We start from the raw sequence: 21,408 nt of genomic DNA, 5'->3' as shown, positions 1-21,408 counted from the left end.
TAGTAGCTTTGCCACCCATAGAGTATCAACATTTAACCCTTAATTTAACGTATAAAATTATTATGTGTTGGAAGTTATGTTTTATTGCATTGAATATTGCATTGAGCACAAGTATACTCTTATTGCAATGGATATATTATATAAAACGTGTACTTTTTACTGTTTTAGAACCGCAAAGACTTTTTTATACTATGGATGAGAAAATATCTCGCTGGTTGCATGAAGAAGATCCCGATGATGAAAATATACCTACCATCCGTGATCTTGGTAGTGATGACGAGCGAGACAGAATTATGGAGGACTATCGTGCAGAATCACCAGAGGCTGACACGGTACCTTCGCCGGAGGCTAGAGCATTATCTCCTTCAGAGGCTGACATGGACATACTACCTCCACCAGAAGCTAGAGCAGAAACTCCTGTAGAGGCTAACGCTGATAACTGTGATGATTTTGATTTAGGAGACGAGGTTCCTCTGGCCAATTACCGTTCAGGAAATTTTGTTCGTGTATTGAGTGTTCCAAGCCGTTTGTTAGGTCAGAACGGGTATAATTGGAGTGGGATAAAACCTGCAAGAACAAGAGTTCCACAAATAAATATTTTGAGTCGTCCAGCGGGTCCCCTAGGCACAGCTCGTCAAATAACTACGGAAGAAGAAGCATGGAATCTTTTTTTTTTTTCAGAAAATATATGAGAAGAAATAGTCAACAACACCAACATAGAAATTGTTCGACAGAGGGAAAAATATAAGCGGGATAGGCCAGCCAATAACATTGAAGAAGAAAATGACGGCCCGCCGAATTCCAATGTTCGCCCATCGTTTGCTAAAGACACTAACATGACGGAAATCAAAGCTTTGTTCGGGCTTTATTATCTTTGTAGAGTTCTCAATATGAATCATGTGACAACCAAAGAATTCTTCGACAAAAACTCAGGCGTACTTAGGCTATTTTCGTGCTACGAGCAAACTGTTTGAGGTTCGATAATCGTGCCACCAGAGAAGAGCGTCGTGAGAATGATAGACTGGGACCAATAACACAAGTATTCGATGACATAGTCAAAGTCTCGAGTGAATTATACAGCCCGTCTGATTGCTGTAAATTAGACGAAATGTTACTGGGGTTCAGAGGAAGATGCGTCTTCAAAATGTATATTCCCAGTAAGCCTGACAAATATGGAATAAAGATTGTAATGTTATGTGACTCTAAAACTGCTTACATGATCAATGCTTTTGTTTATTTGGGCAAGGACTCCACTCCAAGAAATGTTCCATGTGCAGAGTTTTTCACCATGAAATTGACTGAACCAATCCATGGATCCAACCGCAACCTGACATGTTTCACTTCTATACCAGTGGCAAACCAGTTATTGCAAAAACAAGTAACTATGGTAGGAACGCTACGAAAAAATAATGCCCGGTTTACATTATTCCAGTCCAGCGATCTAGTCCAGTACTGGATTGCTTACTAGCGGTATTAACTTACAGCGCGCAGTACAAACAGTCAGTGCTACTCGTAGCAGTTCTGATTCCGACAAGACATTTTTTGAAGATCAAAACCCACTGGTTTCAACTAGCACAGGAACAAAAATACGTTTGGTCGATTACAGCTCATCAAATTCCGACTCTGCAAAATCAAACTTACCAGCTGAATCAAGAACATTTGATACTGTAATAAGACGACCAATAATTTATAGCTCCGAGTCTGATTCTTCCATTACTGAAGAATTTATTCCACGCCACACCTTTCAAGGTCAATTTATCAATAATATCAGTAATCAGTTCCTCCGATGATGAATATACAGACCCATTATCAAAACAAGAACGTACTCCCATTAAACAGATAACTACCTCGTATGATAACATCAACGTCATCAGGCAAGAACGTAATGACTGTACGACAAGCGATGATTCGGAAGACAACGTACCATTAGAAAGATTGAAATCCCTAAAAAACGTTAAATCTCCTTTTCAGCAGTTAATACCAACACCAAATTTTGCCGTGGTAAAACAAAAGAAGCCAAGGCGTAAAGCAATCAATTATAAAGCCCGGATAGTGACAAAAGATTTGTTTACTGACATAGATAAAAAAAGAATTAAAAAAGGAACAGCAACAGAGCAAAAGAAACGAAAACAAAACGAATGAGAAACAGATAATCCAAAGAAAAAACACTCGAAGCAAGGCGTTAAAAGGCAAAAAGAAGGAGAACAGAAAAATTGATTCTGATGATAAATGGTACTGACACGCGTGTAAGACAGAGAGCTTTGAAGACATGCGGCGATGCCCAGTGTGTCAAAGATGGTTCCATGACCAATGTTTGGGCTTGACAAAAGAGGATGTTGATTTTGAATGCTTATTTTGCGATTAGCAAAAAACGATCTCATGTCTCTATTTCGTTGATTATAATAATATGTATCGTTAAAGACTTGTATGTAATTTATTTAATGCTTAGGCCACATATTACGCGATAAGCCGATAATTCGCCTTAGCGTAATATGTGGCCATTGTTATTGTCTTAGCGTGTAACATTATCGGGTTAGCGCGCTAAGCCGAATGCCTATCGTTGCACTGTCGGTAAATTAGCTGAAATCAAAGAGATTTTTGCGCCGATACTCCGCTAGTGTGGCCACACTTCAGTCGGCGCAGTGACACCAAACGTTTCGCACGTCCCTACGTAATTCCCGCGCGCGCGTATACATAAAGTGCGAGCAATGGAGTGGACCAACGAGCGAATTCTCGAATTTATAGTAAATTTAGAGGCGGAAGTCGGAACCGATTATTTGGGATCCGAAGGAGACGTTGCATAAGAAAAAAGACGCCATACATGATGCATGGATTAGATTAAAGAGTAATCTTTCGTTTGAAATGAGCGTGCAAGAGTTGAAAAAGAAAAAAGAGTCATTGATGGCATATTATCGCATCCATATAAATTAAATTAAAAAATCCATGAGGTCAGGTGCTGGCTCGGACGAAGTGTACAAAACTAGTTGGTTCGCGTTCGATGCTTTAGATGGTTTTTTGAGGCCTGTATACGAATGCGAAATAACACAACACACTAAGGTTAGTACCATATATATTTTTATTTAATTTTATAATATACGAGTATGTAAACAAATCAAAATTCGCGTGCGCATACCTACTACTATGTAATTTAAAGAGTCCCAAAATGTTGTGCAAATACGTCCCTTATCTGTGTCGGCTGTAGTGCACTTCGTCTAGCAACCGCCCTGATTGGACGTAAAGCACCATCAAAATGCTGTTGTTAATTTTCCATAAACCTGGAACTATTTCTTCATTTGTAATTGTATCCGTATAACCAGGAGGCGTGTACAAATTGTTTGATGTTTTACTGTTCCGCAAGAGGTTGTGTAAGCCGGACGGCTACCCGCATAGTGCGTATACGCTCTAATAGTACACAAGACATTACAATGTTGGATGCCCTGTCAGGTTGAACTGCGATTGTTTTTCGTAATACTCGAAAAATTGCAGACATTATACCAAACACATTTTCAACTACAATTCTAGCTCTGGACAGATTTCGGTTGAACCTTCTCTTAACTACCTTCTCGATGTTCACCGGGGTAGGGTTTCATAATATTTGTACTCAACGGAAATGCATTATCTGCAACAAATACATAAGGTTCGATTTCTCCAGAGCCAGGAAGTACAGAAGGAGCTGGCAAATTAAGGGCATTTGTTTCGAGTTTCTCATATAATAAGCTATTCCGGAATACGCCTCCATCACTAATTCTTCCTTGACAACCTACGTCTGCAAACATGAAGCAGTAATTTTTATCAACCAGAGCCATGAGTACAATGCTGAATGCATGTTTGTAGTTGTAGAATTCTGTTCCACTGTGATGTGGTTCTAAAATGACCACATGTTTTCCATCTATGGCCCCTAAGCAGTGGGGAAAGATATAATGGAATTCAGCTTCTTTTTGCAACCATTCTTGTTCATTTTCAGGTATCTGAAACAATAATTATGTTTTATTAAAATAGTTTACTATTGTTACAGATAGGTGAAGAAAATTTGACCGAAAATGAAGAAAATGAGTCTCAATCTACTCGTAGTAATAGTGCTCAGTCAAAAACGACTGCAGGTGTGTCAAAACGTCAAAAAAATAATATTTTTTCAGAGTTATTTGAAGCGAAACAACAAATGGCAGAAGCCTTCGAGCACGTAAAAGGAAGCTCTGCAAATGATGAGTACGAATTTTTCGGCAAGCTACTTGCAGCTAAAATAAGAAAATTAAAAGATCCGTACACAAGAGATATTATTATGGGTCAAATTCATAATATCGTGATAAGAGCTTGCACTTCAGACAGAGTTCAGCAAAATTCCCAATAGTTTTCTCCAAGTACGTCTTCTATATCGACTTATCAATCTCCATCTCCAGTCGGCCCATCATCATATCACTCGCCAGTTTATGTGGATCAGACATTTTCAACAGAAAATTACCAGATCGACTCTCCAGAAAATTATCAGATCGACACTCCAGAACAGATTCAACCTCAGCATGTAAAAGCCTCCGAAATTATTATTTCTGAATCGGGTGCAACATTTGTTAAAAAATAAATGAAATGTGTGAATAAAAGTTTTTATTTACCTTTACTTCATCCTGCATAATAATGACTAATGCTTTGCATACTTCATGTACTATATATGATATTAATTGATGGGATATTTTAAATAAATAATGCAGGCTTCTGAAGCTGTCTCCTGTAGCCAGGTAACGTAAGGTTACTGCCAATCGCACTTTTGCTGGTATCGCCTTCCTAAACGTAGTATCATTTTTAGCAATCAGAGGTCCCAATTTTGTAAGTAAAATTTCAAAATCAGACGAAGACATACGAATAAAATTGAAAAATTGGCTTGGTTCTGCAAGTAATTCCGAAAACATTTGCTCCATAGAATTCCTGAAAGAAAGAAAACTGATTAAACATAAGATGCATTTTTTCAAGTTTTTGTTTGTTGATTATAAATCTGTTAAAGGGGCATATAACCTATACCTATCTAGTAAATTTCAACAATAGGCAAGAAAATAAAAAGGAAAACTTACGTTGAACGATTTTTATGAATAGTTAACATCCAATAACGCCTTTTTCTTCTTTGTTTTTTGTTTTTCAGCTCTTGCAAGAGATGAAGCAAATAATTATTAAAAGACATTATAAACAAAGCGTTCGCTTCCTCCATTTTGTTTTCTGCGGCGTGGCAAGACGCAATTATCGCGTTAGCGCAATAGGCCGTTATATGTGGACGGTGTATTGCTTAGCGCTGTATCCCGCTAATTTTATCGCGATAATATTATTGCGCTAACCCGGCATAGTGTGGCCGAACCATCAAAAACTGTTGATTATTGCTTTAAATACTTTGGTATGCCTATATATGTATTATTACGTTCACGCTCGTAAAAATATGGTTCCTACTAAAAATACCACCATCCGAAGCGCTTCCATTTGCGCCCACATTGATATACGTAAAACAGTAATCATGGTCAACAAGAGCCATCAATACTATGCTGTTTTCTTATTTATAATAATTAAAGTTCGTACTTCCATATTCATAGGAGCCAGTAATTTTTTGTATTTTCCGTCTAACGCTCCGTAGCACAAAGGAAAGTTCCACTTATTCCGAAAGCCTTCCTCGACTTATTTCATTGTTCCGCAGTGGGTATCTGCAAAAAGAAAGTAAAAATATTTTATTTTCAGGAAAATACTGATGATGCTCAAAATAAAGAAAATACCTACTGACAATTGTAGTGGCATTGTATCTACTATGTATTCGTATACAATATACATTCATACTTATAACTTAGTTAGACAGTAAGACAGAATAAATCATAAGTTCAACCTAGACGATCGTGTTATTCATTTACACCAGCTCCCCTCACCTCATGGCGACCCTGCCATACCGTGGCGTGGGCGAGTGTCGGGTGACCGGCGACCCGGCGAATTTCGCCAACGCGGCGGATTCCTGTGTGCCTCGGTGCTCGTAGATAGCCAAGTTGACAGTTGTCGTTATAAAAACTTTTACTTTAGTGCGTCACAAAAAAATTTGGAGCTGAGTGTAAAGAGACAGTAAAAGTGCTTGAACGTAATGGGAAAATCGTACTCAAAAACCGAAGACAAGGAAATCCAGATAAACAAAATGCGGCAGGTTCCAACAAGGCACAAATATTCGAGGAAAATGACGTCCAACACCAGGTCGTAACAAGTAACATTCTACTAGCTGTAATTTTAGTCGCGGTTATTGCTATCGTGATCTACTTCTTACTAAACAAGTGGAGGCGCAGTGAAAGAAAGTGGATGCAGAGGAAAATGCAGCAGCAGTTTTTCTTGCGGATGCGGCAACGGCTGTCCGGAAGATTAGGCGGAGCAGACGAGGGAGCTGAGTGCTGACCCAGCCTGGTGACAGAAGCTAAAATAAAAGTGCGCGGCCCCTTCCCCAAATTATTTTAATTAATTTTGTTTCGTTCGTCCAAATTATTTTTAACGTAATTTTGCCTTCTTGCCCCTGTGAAAATTGTACTCTTTCTCCTTTTTTCGTATATAATATGTACAATCTTGGAGCATCGATCTTCACTTTCAAGAAAAGAAAATGAACAATTTTATTAAAGTGACTGTAAGTGACATAGTTTATGGAACATAATTTGGAAATAATTCTGAGCACATACCAGCGACAATCTGCAGCCGCTAGATTTGGCAGTCAATAAGTCTTTCAAGGACAAGTGGGATCAGGCCCTTGTAAAGTGGCAAAGATTGCATGTGGGTGAAGTGTAGGTTAAAAAAGACTTTTCAAAGCTTATTGGCGAAATATGGGCTCAAGTAGATCCTAAAGTTTGTGTTGCTGGGTTTCGCAAGGCTGGTATATTTCCTTTTAATAGTAATGCAGTGCCAGAAGAAAAAAACAACGATCTTATAAAAGAACTCATGGACATCGGCCGTATATTTTGTGATATTCAACATTCAGATTCCGAATGTCAACGCAATTTCGCTCTTTACTCGGTCAAGAAAGAGTTGAAAGAACAATTATCTACTACAAAAATTTATAAGTTTCTTTTTGGAAGTAATCTTTTAGAAACAGTCAAGACGGCTACAGCTATATCAAAATCTTCCTTTGATCTGAAACCTGACGCTCCAAAGAAGCCTAAGTCTAACCCAACACCTAGTACTTCTGGCAAGCCTTTAAACTGGAAAACGAGGACTCCGGCTCGCAGGCAGCCGCCGGGCCCTCGGTCGCGTCACCAGCAGCCTGCAGCACAGAGCGCAACGGCTCGAGGGAACTCGTCGCAGAGCTACACACAGCGGCTTCGGCCGCCGACATTAAACACGGTAAGCTATGCCGGAAGGCTAGCAATTTTTTATAATAGTTGGTCTTTGATAACATCAGATCAGTCTATTTTATCTTGGATACGAGGATACAATATCCCTTATAATCGACCTGTTTATCAATCATGCATGCATTCCCATGCAAACCAAATTTTCAGAAACTGAAACCATACATTTGATTGAGATTCTTAACAATTTATTAGAAATAGGTGCGATTTCTGAATGCCAACCCTGTCAGGATCAATAAATCTCTCCTGTCTTTTTAATACCGAAACCGAACGGTAAAATGCGATTTATTCTTAATTTATAAATATTAAATAAATATATAGACACACAACATTTTAAACTCGAGGATATTCGCACTTAAATTGTTTTCTAAAGATTGCTACATAGCAACTTTAGACCTTAAGGGTGACAAATCAACATCGAGCTATGCTGCGCTGTGCTGTGCTGTGTTTCTTAAGCTACGTTTTTTTAACAATTAAACGATGCTGCGCTGTACTGTGCTGTGTTTCTTAAGCTACGTTTTTTAGATGAAAGGGAAGAAGAAGCGTATATGGATATTTTATGTGTTATTTTGTCGTTAAAAGAGTCCAGTCACGGTAGCTTGTTACCTCACACCATACGTGAAAAATACGGAGAATTTAATTGAAGAATTGAATTAAGACACAGCGCAGTATGGCAGAGCTCCATAAAAACATAGCACAGTTCGGCACAGCGCGGCTCAGCACGGCGGGTAGCGCGCCTCGCTCGAGACTGCTGCGTTTTTAAACAGAGCGTAGCCTCACACAGCGCAGCACAGCATGGTTTGTTTGTATCCTCATTAAAATATTAAACGAGCGAGTTGACCAAGCACAGCACAGCGCAGTACAGCAGTGCTACTTATTTTTTGATAAATATTCACCCAGATTCATGAAAATAGGTAAGGATCTAAGTACATATCCGCCACTGTCCAGGCAAAATATTTTTTTACTCTGGTAACACTAGTTTTTGTTGTCTACATTTCTGTTTTATTATTTAGCGACAAAACCGCCTCTATCCTAACGAAATCACAGCCAGAAGTCATTAGTGAGACGCAAAAACCACACTATCCTTAACTTGAAGTACAGAACCGCCATTGTTACATCTCAACCAATCTCAGCACAGAGGCCAATATGGCTGCCGCTTATGTTTTTATGCGTGAGTCGTGTGCTATTTTAATTCAATTTGTGGTATTTTTCTCATTAAAATAGAAATAAACATCGCTCCGGTCGTTGGAAATAAAGCAAGGAAGAGAGCCCGCAGAAAGGAACAAAGCAGAAGGAAAATAGGTAAGTCTTATATGACCCATGTTTAGATGTAAAAAGGATGGTTTATGCAAGAAAAAGCAGCATTGTTTTATCCGTCCCAATTGAAATCCCGAAACTAACACTTTTTTTATTAGACCTCTCTCATTTTGAAAAAATAATTATCTAAAGAGATATTTATTTCTTACAAGCTTTTATTTAGTCTCACCTGTACCAGTGTCTATCTGTCTGTCTGTAATAATCAAATATTGTAAATTAAAATTTTCCCACTTACCGACTTTATAGTCATTTGTTTATTGATAGTAAATTAATATCTTTGAAATATTATTTCATAACCTTTTGGTTGTTTTAGGTATGCGCCGAAAAAATTACCCGATCTAAGCATATTAGGAAAATGTAATCATAACAAGAAAAACTTAAAATGTAATGAGCTTACCCCGCAAGATGTCAGAAAATTTCATTCTGCTTTTTACGCAAAAAGAGAGAAAAAACATCAAGACAATTTCATTTTAATATATTTGAAAACAAAAGTTCCAGCGTTTACTGCAATGTACGTCAAAACATTTACCAAGCCTTATAAATTGTTGCGGGTTTGTCAAGCCATATTTTTGAAAATTCTTAATATAGGCGTACATGGACTTAGAAGAATTTCAAAAACTTTTTTGACTAATGACTTCTACCAGAAGATCGACGTGGCGGCGGTATAGCGTCGATGAAAAACTCAGCCAAGAAGCGGAGTGTTATGCAGTTCATAGAATCGTTTAAATGCATTGAGGCGCATTATTGCCGTTCTGCCACATCTGAGAGAAAATATTATGTATCATCTGACCTGAATATTAAAAAAAATGTGGAGAATGTACCAAGAACAACAAATTAATACGTCTTTGATAGTTAAGGAATGTTTTTTCCGTAACATTTTTAATAGAAATTATAAAATTGGCTTTAACACACCGCGTGTCGACGTGTGCAGTAAATGTACCGAATTATCGGAGAAAATAAAGAGGGCAAAAAAACAAAATGATCAGACAGCAACAATCAGCCTTATGACTGAACTTCGTATCCACAAATTAAAATCAAAATGTTTTTATAAATATTTACGAGAGCAAAAGGAATTTATGCTGACACTGTCATTCGATTGCCAGAAGAATCAAGTACTCCCTAAAATCCCAGACCAGATAACTTACTACAGCAGACAAATACATACATTTATATATGTATAATTTTACGATCGTCGTTGGTTCTAGTACCAACCAAATTTCCAAGGACAAAGTATTTCGTTACGCATGGACAGAGAACACTCATGCCAAATCTGCAAACGAGATAGCTTCAGCGGTATTCCATCAGCTCACAACTCAAGTGGATTTGACAAACATAAAGAAATTTAGATTTTTTGGCTGATGGTTGTGGCTCTCAAAATAAAAATTCGATTCTTATTTCGATGTGTGCGCCTCAAACAGTGAAAACTGTAGAATTAATTCCCAGTGCCAGGCCATTCTTTCATGCCCGCTGATAGGGTTTTTGGCCACATTGAAAAAATAATAAGAAAGAAAGAGGTGATGGTGCAACCGTCGGAATATTTAGACGTTTACAAAGAACATGGAAAGGTTATCAAACTTGGATATGATTGTCCCGTCAAGGACTGGAAAATATTTTTTAAAGTGAAACTTTTATTACATCGTCTCAAACTTTTTGGTCTGTGTAGCGCATGTCACGTGACGGTCGGCTGCCGAGTAGGTATAAAGCAGTGTTCGGAGCCGTACGATAATTATCGTACAAATACGATAATTTTGTGCCTAAGTTTCACTTTTACCGTGGTTTCATAAAACCACACAACATTTTTTTTAATCATTCGGCTCGCTCAAAGACATTTAAAATTTATGAATTGAATGGAATGATAGATTTTCAAAATTTTCAGTCAATTTTTTTTTTAATTTTTATTGCTCTTTACAGTCATGTCACCTTTGCATTTAGACCCCTCACCTTAAATTTCAAATAAATGATAAATTGTATGAATTTAACGTATTACCGTTCGGAATATGTACTGCACCATACATATTTACAAAAATTATGACAATAAAATTATTACTGTCTTGTGGTTATTTGTCATCTATTTATCTGGATGATATTTTTTAACCGGTTTTTCTTATAAAGATAAAGTCTTTGTTGCAAAAAATTAAAACATTAAATTCAGCCATACTCAACCAGCGGCCCGCGGGCCGCCTGCGGCCGCTGCGCTTTTTTTTGCGGCCCGAGCCACGTTAGGGGCCCAAAATTACGTAAAATTAACGTATTTATTAATTCACGCATTTACTCATGTTTTCTCCCTTAATGCATACACACAGATGACACTTGAGTGCGCTCGTTTTCTGAGGCGTGCGTGCGGGAACCGATGACTGCGACAGTGAGACCCAGTGTGACCATATGTGGCAGGATTCTGCCATTTTGGCAGTTTGGACTCCTAAATTTTGACTGTGGCAGATCCTGTGGAAGGATTAGAAAAGTGGCAGGTTTTGGCAGTATTAGCAATATAAGCTGGCAGATTTGGCAGTATAGCCGCTTTAGCCTATAAAAGGAGTAGGGTGCAATATCGCGAATGGAAAAAATAGTAAGTAGGAATTTTAAAATCCCTCCCTATGGCAACACTGGAACGCAAAGAGCTTTGTTTCGGGAATTCCCCCTAACATCTCTAGTTGAATTTGTTTGTAGTTCATTCCATTGTAAACCTTAAAGTGCTGATTAAAATGTTTATAATAATATTTTTGGTTTGGCAGTTGTTTGACGTTTGTTTTTCTAATTAGTCGGACTAGTCGCACCCCGTCGCGTAGCGCGTGATTTTCATAGACATTCTCCCGCGCGTCGACGCGTTTCAGAGTGTTGTACTAGACGTGTTTTCTATAACAAATTGAGGTACTTGCATACAATGATAGACTAGAAGATCAGGTGAAAAAAGCAGAGCTCAACATGTGTGCTCTGTTGGTAGACCGTAGAACATAATTTACCCTTTCGCGTCATGGATCATATGAGTGAAATAATTTCAAAATGCTTTACCAATCCAGAGGTGGCAAAATCTTTCTCCTGTAAACGAACCAAAGCAGCTGCAGTAACATATAATGTTTTGAGGGAAATGCTGGCAGATTTAAGATCATGTCAGGATGATAGTACCCGTGCACCAGCGTATTCTTTGATCATAGATGAGAGTACATACATTTCCTCGACGAAAATGCTTGTTATAGCAATTAAATACTATTCTGAGAAATCACTAGCGTTGAAAACAAAATTTCTTACTATGGTAGATTTAGAAGGAGAATCGGCACAAAATTTATTTGACGCTCTTTCAAAAGCTTTACGTGATTCAAACCTTGATATAAAAGATGCAGTTGGTTTCGGAGCCGACACTACCAATGTAATGTTTGGTGAACATGGTGGAATCGTTGCTAAAATTAAAGCTGTGAATCCGCATTCCTTATTTATCAAATGTGTCTGTCATTCCACGGCTTTATCCGTTAGTCACGCAAGCAAAGACACATTACCAAGAGCTGTGAATCAAATAGTCAAAGAAGTTTATGGGTATTTTGCTCACAGTAGCAAAAGGCAGAGGGAATTTTCGGAGTTCCAAGAATTTGTAAATCAATACAGATAAACACAAAATACTACAACATTACGATATCCGTTGGCTGTCATTCCACTTCTGTTTGAACAGAATTCTTGAGCAATGGGATGCTCTAAAAATTTATTTTTTATTTTACCTTTGAAGGATATGTATTTAGGTGTTAACGTCAGCAGAGTAATCACGTCTCTAGCAAGAGATATAAATCTGAAACCCGCAATACAAACGTTTCTTGAGCATATGCAATCATTTCTGATTCAACTTTCAAGTCAACTTAAAACACGTCTGCCATTTAACGACCTTTTTAAGCAATTACAGTTCTTAGCTCCTCTAGACGTTATATACAAGGAGTTTACTTCGATAGCAAATGTTATTACGAAATTTCCTAATCTTGTTGATGAACATACAATTCAAAAAATTGATGATGAATACAGACAATTAAAACGATTTCGGATTTCAAAGAAGATAATAATAATAAAAACTGGAAAGTAACACCAAAACAAAAATAAAATCTGGATTCAGTTAATGTACTAAAACAGTTAACAGTTAATGTACTGAGAGCGACAGTAGGTAATAGTTCAGGCTCTTATGGCTTAAATATAACTTCTGATGATGACGAAAATATTGAGTTGTTTTTTGACAGCATTTTAAAAAGTAATCAATCCGAGGATAAAAAAAAATAAAAATCGTTTATTTGTTTCAAAACACAGTGTACAATCATTTTAGAATACACTAGTCCCCACACTAGGATCCCCTATGTTGTGGGAAACTAGTCTCTTCCTATGTTACAGAAGTATTTTTTTATTTTCTAAAAATTAAAAGCTATACATTGCAGTGTAACAAATATAACAAAAAACGAAAAACGAAAATAAAATATTTAACAAACTCCAGTGTATGTGTGAGCGAGTGTGCGTGCATGTGAGTGTGTTTGTGTGTGTGCATGTTTATGTGTGTGTGTGTGTGTGGATAGAGGATGAGGATATGTTGTCAATAACATCAAATACATTTGATGAATTATTGAACAAACAAGACAAAAGTGGTTGCACACTTGAAGATTCGGGTCCGTGGGTTACGCCCCCGGTGTGTTTTGCCCCCGTGGTGGAAGCCCCCGATTTTAAATTAAGTTATTATAGTTGATTTCGCCGAAATAAAAATATTTTTTACTAGATACAGACGATGAAAAAAGTGTTTCGGAACCAAATACGTAGACAAACTTACTAAATAAGTATTCTAACTAACACAATATTGGATACTATAAACATGCTACAAGGATATTCACTTTATTACTATATTACAATTATTTACTTTAGATGCATTACTTTGTACTTTGTCTAAACGAGGCGCCCGTGCCCGGCCAAACTGGTTTTACACAATAGCCAGATCGAATTCTAAAAGAAAGAGATAGGTAGTCAAAGAAAGGGAAAGATAGGGTTGAAAACAATAGAGTCCAGGGTGACGGACAGTGAAAATAGCAAACATAGCGATGGGCACTATTTCTATCCCTTTCCCACATAGTTGCAATATGTTACTGATAAGAAAGTTTAGTCGGTCATGTTAACTCAAAATGGCAAGTCCAGGTCCTTCACGGGGTTTAGCACAAACCAATTACAAAATAATTTCAAATAAACTAGGTGGAAGAACGTTACTACATGTCGGATTTGCTTATAATCTTCATAGGAAAAATAATAAATCGAGTGTGTGGACATGCGTAAATAAAAGACATGGCAAGTGTAGTGGTTCTATAAAATTAAGTGAGGAAAGTGACAATGTACAAATCCAAAAGTGTCATAATGCTGAGTGTCAACCTAACTTAATGAAAAATGAAGTTAGAGTTGTTATGGAAAAATTAATGGTTAGGGAGCCAGGTGCAAATTTGGTTAACTATTTCCTCTCAAGAGATAATTCGTCAGACGCATGAGAGTATAGTATTATAAAGCCTCGTGAACGTCAGCTGGCGCTCGGTTGGGGGGGTGAGCGGTTGTAGCCTCCCACGCACATAGGAAAAAAAATACATTCATTCATTCATTTCCTCTCAGCTAAAAATTTGTCAAATTGTAGCTAACCCAATATCTCAACGAAAAAAAATAGTCAGCTGGTTACAACATGGTGTATTATACGTCAGCTGGTGTCTCGAACATGAAAGTTAAATTTAAAGAAAAATTTATTTTCCGTTATTTCCTCTCAAACAAAAATTTACCTGATGATAGCTTATATGTAACTGTGGATAAATATATATGTCAGCTGGCTGTATCTTGGTGGAAAAACCGTCAGCTGATACGGGAGGCTACTACCGCTCTTCCCCCCAACCGAGCTCCAGCTGACGTTCACGAGGCTTCATAATACTATACTCTCATGCGTCTGACGAATTATCTCTTGAGAGGAAATAGTTAACCAAATTTGCACACACAATCTTATCACACACACACACAATCATTATCTTATACTTTGATGCATTTTACTAATTACCGCTTGAGAGGAACTTGGTCATAAAATCTGCTGCTGGCTCCCGGACCATAAAAAAGGAAGTGAAAACGAGTTTCTCGAGCTCTATACAACAAAAATTTGAAACAAAATTTGCCGAGTTAAAAAACACAGACACAGCCTTCGATGAATACATACTAGGGAATGCAAACCGGTTTCACCGAAATTCGAAAACCCGGGTTTTTGTGATATTTTAAACGATAAAAAAACTCGGTTATTTTTAACAAGTTTCCGGTTTTTCGGTATTTTCGGTTTTTTTGTAACGGCAACACTATAGCACTGTCAAAGTGACATTTGTGAAGCAAAACCGCCAACCGTTTCAACTGTCATCATAATTTTCTTTTAAGAGATGTTTGTTTCTAAGATTTAATAAGTTTTGACTATTTTAAAAGTATAAATTATAGAAACAATAGTGAATTAATCGTAAAATTCAAGTGTTCATCGTACAGTACTGGTGTTTTTGTAAGTATTTTATTGGTTTTGTATGCAGTTTCAAATTGTTTTGTGTAACACTAATAATGGACTAAATTATGATTAAACTATTAGTTAAAGGGTGCATTATGTTATAATTATTTATTGTTATATGCTATTGCTAGCTACATTGAATGATATTTGCACAGAACAGAACATACAATGTCGGTCTTACTTGCTAATGCAATAGTCACATTTTTAACCGCATTAATTTTAAAAAGGCACTAAAATCATACAGATTGTTTTTATAAGTACGCAAAAATAAAAATAATGCTTAGGTATATACGACATGTCATATATATCATAATTTTTGTTTTCAGTATTCCCGATGAAAAAGTCACCCAATTCAACGATTATTTCGTTGAACAATGGCTTGAGCCTCCGGGGATGATCTCAAAGTGGTGTTGCTATAAAGAACGACATAGAACCACAAATTTAGTGGAGGCCTGGAATCAACGGCTTCAGTGCTATCTGGGCCGAAAACCATCATTATTATCGTTTTTGGAAATTATAACAACTGATATTTCTACGTATAGCACAGGTCAAGTGAGGTAAAATGCTGATTACTTACATAACGCTTAATATATCAGTAATTCATTTTTTTTACTCTTAGTAAATAATCTTTATCTTATACTTTCAGATTACGAAGAAATGACAGTCCTATATGTAAAAGGAAAAAATCTTCAATAATCAATGACAAACTCATTGCTAAGCTGACAGACAAATATGAAAAGAAACAAATTACAATTATGGAGTTTTTGGAACAAATCCGTCCGTATGTGCAAGTCAAGCAAAAATAATCACCTACTTACTTATTGTTACATAATTACTACATTTTAATTTTATATCTATATCAATGTTGTAACCTCCATAGTCACTGCATATAAATGACTTAAATTACATAATTTAATTACAAAGTTCAAATCATCCTAATATTTTTACTATGTTTTTCTTCTTTTGTTACTTTTGTTATCTGTGATTTTAAATGTTAATTGTTTTTATTATATTTTAGTGTTTGAACATTCTGTTACCAATCTTCTAAATATTAAGGTAGATGCCTACCTATATACTTAGTACGTAAATAGTATATAAGTACTTAAAATAATCCTAATTTTAAACTGTGATTTTTAATTTCGTATCTGTGATTTTGCATGTTATTGTTGCTTTATTTTAATGTTTGGTTTTATTTGTTATCAAAGTTGTATTTACGTAGATACCTATTATTATTTATTAGACATTTAATTTAATTTTTATTACATATTAAGTACCTACGTATTACCTATTATTACCCATTAGTACCTATTATTAGATAAGCAAACGTTTGTTACACCGACATTGTTAATAAAGATTTATAATAATAAACTATGATTTTGATTTTAATAATGAACCATGACTTAGACATTTTTTATAATAGGTTACACTTTGCTATCTGACTGTACTTTTGATAAAAATATATTTATATTTATTTATTTACTCTTTATTGTACAACAAATTACAATGAAAGTACATAAAACAAAACAATTTAAAATGTACAAACGGCGGCCTTATGGCTCAAAGCCATCTCTGCCAGGCAACCTTCAGGCAAAGGACAAATTATAACTTAAGGTAGCCAATTAGCAATAATAACGTTAAAAAAAAAGAAAAAAAATGAATTAAAACAAAGCATAATATATAAAACACTATATGTATATAACTACAATATAATATATACATATACAGTATACATAAACATACTAAACATATATTATACTAAATATATTATTCATACATACTTATTGAATATATTACATACATAATTACATAAACATAATATACATAGACAGTACTTATATAGATAGATAGTAGTCTTTCAGCATCTTTTTAAACGATCGTAACGTCTGGGCGCGTCGAATCGTTTCCGGAAGGGCATTCCATAAGCGGATTGCCGATACCCTAAACGATGTACCGTATAATTTAGTGCCATGCACAGGGAAACGAAGAAGAAAGTTATCAGAGGAGCGGAGTGAGTAGGAGTCGGAAGCAAGATAGTGGAAATTGGATTTTAGGTAGCTAGGAGTACAGGGATTAAAAAGGATGGAATAGAGGAGATGGAGAGTGTGAGCATTCCGACGCAGTCGGATAGGTAACCACTTGAGTTTCTTGCGAAACTCAGACACATGGTCAAATTTGCGAAGACCAAATATAAACCTGATGCAAAAATTTTGCAATCGCTCAAGTTTATTGAGCTGATCTTCGCTGAGGTTCGTGTAGCAAGAGTCCGCGTAGTCTAAGAGGGGAAGGAGAAGGGATTGAGCTAGCATAACTTTGGTGGGTATAGGCAAGAAATGACTTAACCGCTTTAAAGAGCTAGCTGCTCCAAATACTCTTTTGCTGACAGTTTTGACTTGTGGCACCCAAGAAAGAACCTCATCGAAAGTTATACCAAGATTTTTTACATTCGAACTATAAGGTATGACAATTCCATCCAATTGCACGGGGGGTAAATCGGCGCAGCTAATTTTTGAGCGAAGATGCGGGCTTCCAATTATAATAACTTGGCGTTAAAAGGAGTTTAGAGCTACGCGAATCCTGTTTTAATAAACACGTGTTAAAATCTCCCATCAAAATAACGTGAGTATATAAAGGAAATATTTAACTAATAAATATTATAGTACTAAAACGAAATCGGGGGCTTCCACCACGGGGGCAAAACACACTGGGGGCGTAACCTACGGACCCCCATGATGCATAGGTGGACCACCAGATGCGAGATATAACAGAACGAAGTCAGGATGGTTTGACTCTGTCGTATTTCAGGATTGGTTTAGGAAAGTTATTATTCCGTGGGCTAAGGCTAAGGACTCACGAAGCGTTTTACACCCGCGCACTGACACTACAGTCAGAGGAAATATTCCTAAAGAAAAGCGTGGTGGGGACCGTAAGTCATACAAATCTATTGATAAAAAGGAATCACTAAGGAATTTCATAAAATGTCTGCCAGCAAGAGAAAGCCACCACAACAGACAAAAATCAAAAAGAATATATCTGTCTAGTGATTTAAACTGTAAGAAACTAATAGAGTTGTATAATTCTTCTGTTGCCTCAAACTTGCAAGTAAAAAAAACCATGTTTTATAAAATATTTTATGAAGAGTTTAATGTAGGATTTTCTGCGCCATCCTCTGATGCTTGCAATGTGTGTGTGCTGTGGGGAAATAGAATCAAAAATGAAAGAGACAGTGAAAAAAAGCAAAAATTAATGGTTGATCTTCAACAGGTACAAGCACTTCCGAAAACACCTATTCAAGATGCCTTTTATTCTAGGCAAATAAGTCTTTATAATTTTTGTCTAGTACCTTTAAATTCAAAAGATCCTTGGTTTTATACTTGGGATGAAACCATTGCCAAGCGCGGGCCAACAGAAATAGGATCAGCTGTATATGATTATCTATCCTCCATGAACATTGACAATAATGTTGATACTATAAGAAACATATAAGAATAATTATTATTCTTATATGTTTGCCGTCTATTGCTCCTACACAGTGAGGAAAATTTGCGTACTTGTAAAATTTTTGGCTGATTTATTCTAAAAGTTCTGTAGTGATTACCGGAAAACATTCAAACATTAACACCTCCCATAATTTTTCACATGTCATTCTTATAATTGTTGATATAGTTGTGTGCCCAATTCTGAATGTGTAGTGCAGATCGTGCATTGAAGTCCCATTTGCTAGGTATCTGAAATAAATAAATTTATTTAATTACGTATATATTTTTTCAGGTAACATGATTAATAAAAATGGAAAAATATTAAAGATTGCTGGATGAAAAACAACAAAAAAGTTGCAACGGAAGCAAAATCTGGATCGGCAGCTAAAAAATCTAAAAAGTACATATATGATGATCAGTTACAGTTTTTGAAGAAAAAATATACCTATTGAAAATACATCCTCAACCTTAACAAGCGGTGCTACAACTGAACAAACTACTACTACAACTGAACAAACTACTACTAACACCACTACTGTTGCATCAACATCAGAAGCTTTTACTACACCTACCACCACAGTTTCTTCTCAAGCAGGTGCTAAAAAGAAAAAAAAGACGACACCGAAAAAGCAATAATAGAGATGTTGTCTCAACGTGAAGATAGACATTTGTCATTTTTTCGAGGAATTTTGCCTTCATTGCAAAATTTTGATGAAGCAAAAACAAGACGATTTCAAATAGCAGTTCTTCAAATTATTGATAATCATGATAATAATCTTCCAGCATTGCCATCTTATCAATATACACCATATAATTACAGTCAAGAAAATATCGGCTATCGTACCTATTCTACTTCTGACAACAATACCCAAAGTCCACAAAGTATTCCATCAGTTTCTTCAGTCAATACTAATTTGTCAGATGATGTGTATTTTCAATAAAGAAACAATTTCAATATTACCACTAGTTTCATTAACACCCGACACAGAAACTGGGATATACCCTGTGTGTGTGTGTGTGTGTGTGTGTGTGTGTGTGTGTGAGCGTGAGCGTGTGTGTGTGTTATTATTAAATAAACTTTCATAGTTACCTTAATGTTACTGCCAACATTTCCTCTGGTGATATGGGATCTCGCATATTAGTATGTTGTTTTTGAAGAGCACTCTCTGTTTTTGTTAAAAGTTCTAAATAACTAGATTGGGACATTCGAAAATAATTAAAGAACTTATCATCATCCTTCTTTAACTCATCAATAAGAGTAACAAATAATCCATAACGATCTCTTTCCGCAATCAGTGGATGTATCCAGAACCTTTTAGGCCTTCTTTTTTTAACTCTTCTGTGAAGTAAGTATAACGCAACAGCTCGTTTTTGGTGTGTGTCGATGGCGGTCTGGAGCTCAACTGATCGTTTAACCGCCCGTCTTGCAACCGCTCGTCTTGCGATAATCAAACGCCAAGTTTGCGAGCGATAATCGCAACCGCGACGGCTGCGTAACCGCAAAAAACTCCGGTCTCGTGAGTTTTGAAAATAAAACTCTATTCCGCAACCGCGGCGGGCGCGGGTGTAAAACGCTTCGTGAGTCCTTAGTCTAAGAAGCATGATGGCCAGAACCTTGTCATTGGCGACAATTTGTCGAGCCACTTGAATGTGGATATAATAAGATTATGCGAGCAGCATAACATACGGTTTGCCTTTTTACCACCAAACTCTACACACATCACTCAACCTTTGGACGTAGCCTTCTTCGGCCCACAAAAAAAATTCTGGCGAAAGATCCTTACTCAATACAAAATAGAAAACCCTTCTCAAGCGCAAATAAATAAAAATCACTTCCCAGTATTATTGAAAGAACTACCGGATGGAATTCAAATTTCAAATAAGGAAAATATAAAAGCGGGTTTTAGAGCTACGGGTATTGAACCATTCAATCCGCAAAAAGTTCTTAAAAAGTTACCTGACTACGAAGAGGAAATAAAATATAGAATAGACGCAGCGCTGCTAGATTACCTGAAGGAAAACCAAAGCTCCTAACCCCATTAAAAGAGCAGTGCCGAAAAAAAAAATTAAAAGTGGAACCTGGAAGCTCGATTTCGTCAAAAGACGCAGAAGAACTCCTTACAAAACCAAAGAAATCGACTAAAAAGTCAACTGAACCAAAAACGGATCAACCAAAGACAGTAACTATAAAGTCAACCGAACCAAAAACAGATCAACCAAAGACATTGACTATAAAGTCAAATACAATAAACAAAAAACGGACCAACCAAAGACTTCAGGAAAGCGAGTTACAATTTTATCAGACATACGAATCTCCACTAAACCAAGCTTATCTTGATATTAAACAGTGTACATCACTTGATTTAAAAAAAAAATTGATACGAAATCTAATCTCACTCTGAACAAGAAAGACGCTGAAAATATAAATCCGTGGGATAATCCCGAGCTATCCACTTCTGGGAATAAAAAGTAACTAAACGGAAACTTCCAAATAAAAAGCAAATGCCGACAAAGAAACAGAAACTTGACTATGATAGTGACGTGGAAAACGATGATAATCACTCACTACGTGACGCATCCGATGAAGAGTCAATCATGTCTGAACATGAACATGCCACCACACTTTACTTGTTTCTACGATACTTCCTTCACTGTTCAGGCTATTAAACTGTGGAACGCATTACCAGAACCAATAAAAAAGGCACAGTCATTACATAAATTTAAAATAATGGTACGCGATAATTATCATTCTTCTTGTCGTACT

At 36.5% G+C, this 21,408-nt stretch overlaps 4 protein-coding genes across 6 annotated transcripts in view; 2 read left to right on the top strand and 2 right to left on the bottom strand.

Annotated features, from left to right (window-relative positions):
- Nucleotides 1-4,589, top strand: part of LOC149485380 (uncharacterized) — an 11,281-nt gene extending 6,692 nt beyond the window's left edge. For 2 of the 3 annotated variants that reach the window (XR_016316212.1, XR_016316213.1), the window contains exon 2: nt 4,016-4,589. Coding sequence is in view for 1 of the 3 variants with exons in the window: in XM_089700224.1 (XP_089556350.1) it covers nt 169-692 (524 nt within the window). In the remaining 2 variants the exon portion in view is untranslated. Of the gene's footprint in view, nt 1-168; nt 1,539-4,015 lie in introns of those variants that run through there. The other variant, XM_089700224.1, reaches the window with a different exon arrangement.
- LOC149485379 (uncharacterized) lies at nt 3,410-7,382 on the bottom strand. The gene is made up of 3 exons (XM_089700211.1): nt 5,061-7,382; nt 4,608-4,917; nt 3,410-3,968 (listed from the first exon to the last, which is right to left on the bottom strand). The coding sequence occupies exons 1-3, from the start codon at nt 5,192-5,194 to the stop codon at nt 3,552-3,554; spliced, it is 861 nt and encodes a 286-aa protein (XP_089556337.1). The 5' UTR covers nt 5,195-7,382; the 3' UTR covers nt 3,410-3,551.
- LOC149485377 (uncharacterized) lies at nt 5,582-21,248 on the bottom strand. Its single transcript, XM_089700223.1, has 3 exons — nt 19,735-21,248; nt 18,764-18,893; nt 5,582-5,675 (listed from the first exon to the last, which is right to left on the bottom strand). Exons 1-3 carry the CDS (start codon nt 20,244-20,246, stop codon nt 5,655-5,657), a joined length of 663 nt encoding a protein of 220 aa, XP_089556349.1. The 5' UTR covers nt 20,247-21,248; the 3' UTR covers nt 5,582-5,654.
- Nucleotides 13,778-15,729, top strand: LOC149485378 (uncharacterized). The gene is made up of 2 exons (XM_089699661.1): nt 13,778-14,074; nt 15,406-15,729. The coding sequence occupies exons 1-2, from the start codon at nt 13,787-13,789 to the stop codon at nt 15,727-15,729; spliced, it is 612 nt and encodes a 203-aa protein (XP_089555787.1). The 5' UTR covers nt 13,778-13,786.
- Nucleotides 21,249-21,408: the final 160 nt, after the last annotated feature.

The sequence above is a fragment of the Colias philodice genome, chromosome 10 (assembly GCF_061535455.1).
Source record: "Colias philodice isolate Cphi_HAF_F1 chromosome 10, ilColPhil1 Martin Lab GWU primary, whole genome shotgun sequence".
Taxonomy (NCBI): domain Eukaryota; kingdom Metazoa; phylum Arthropoda; class Insecta; order Lepidoptera; family Pieridae; genus Colias; species Colias philodice.
The sequence above is the reverse complement of the archived record's forward strand: the minus strand, read 5'-3'. Positions and strand labels throughout refer to the sequence as shown.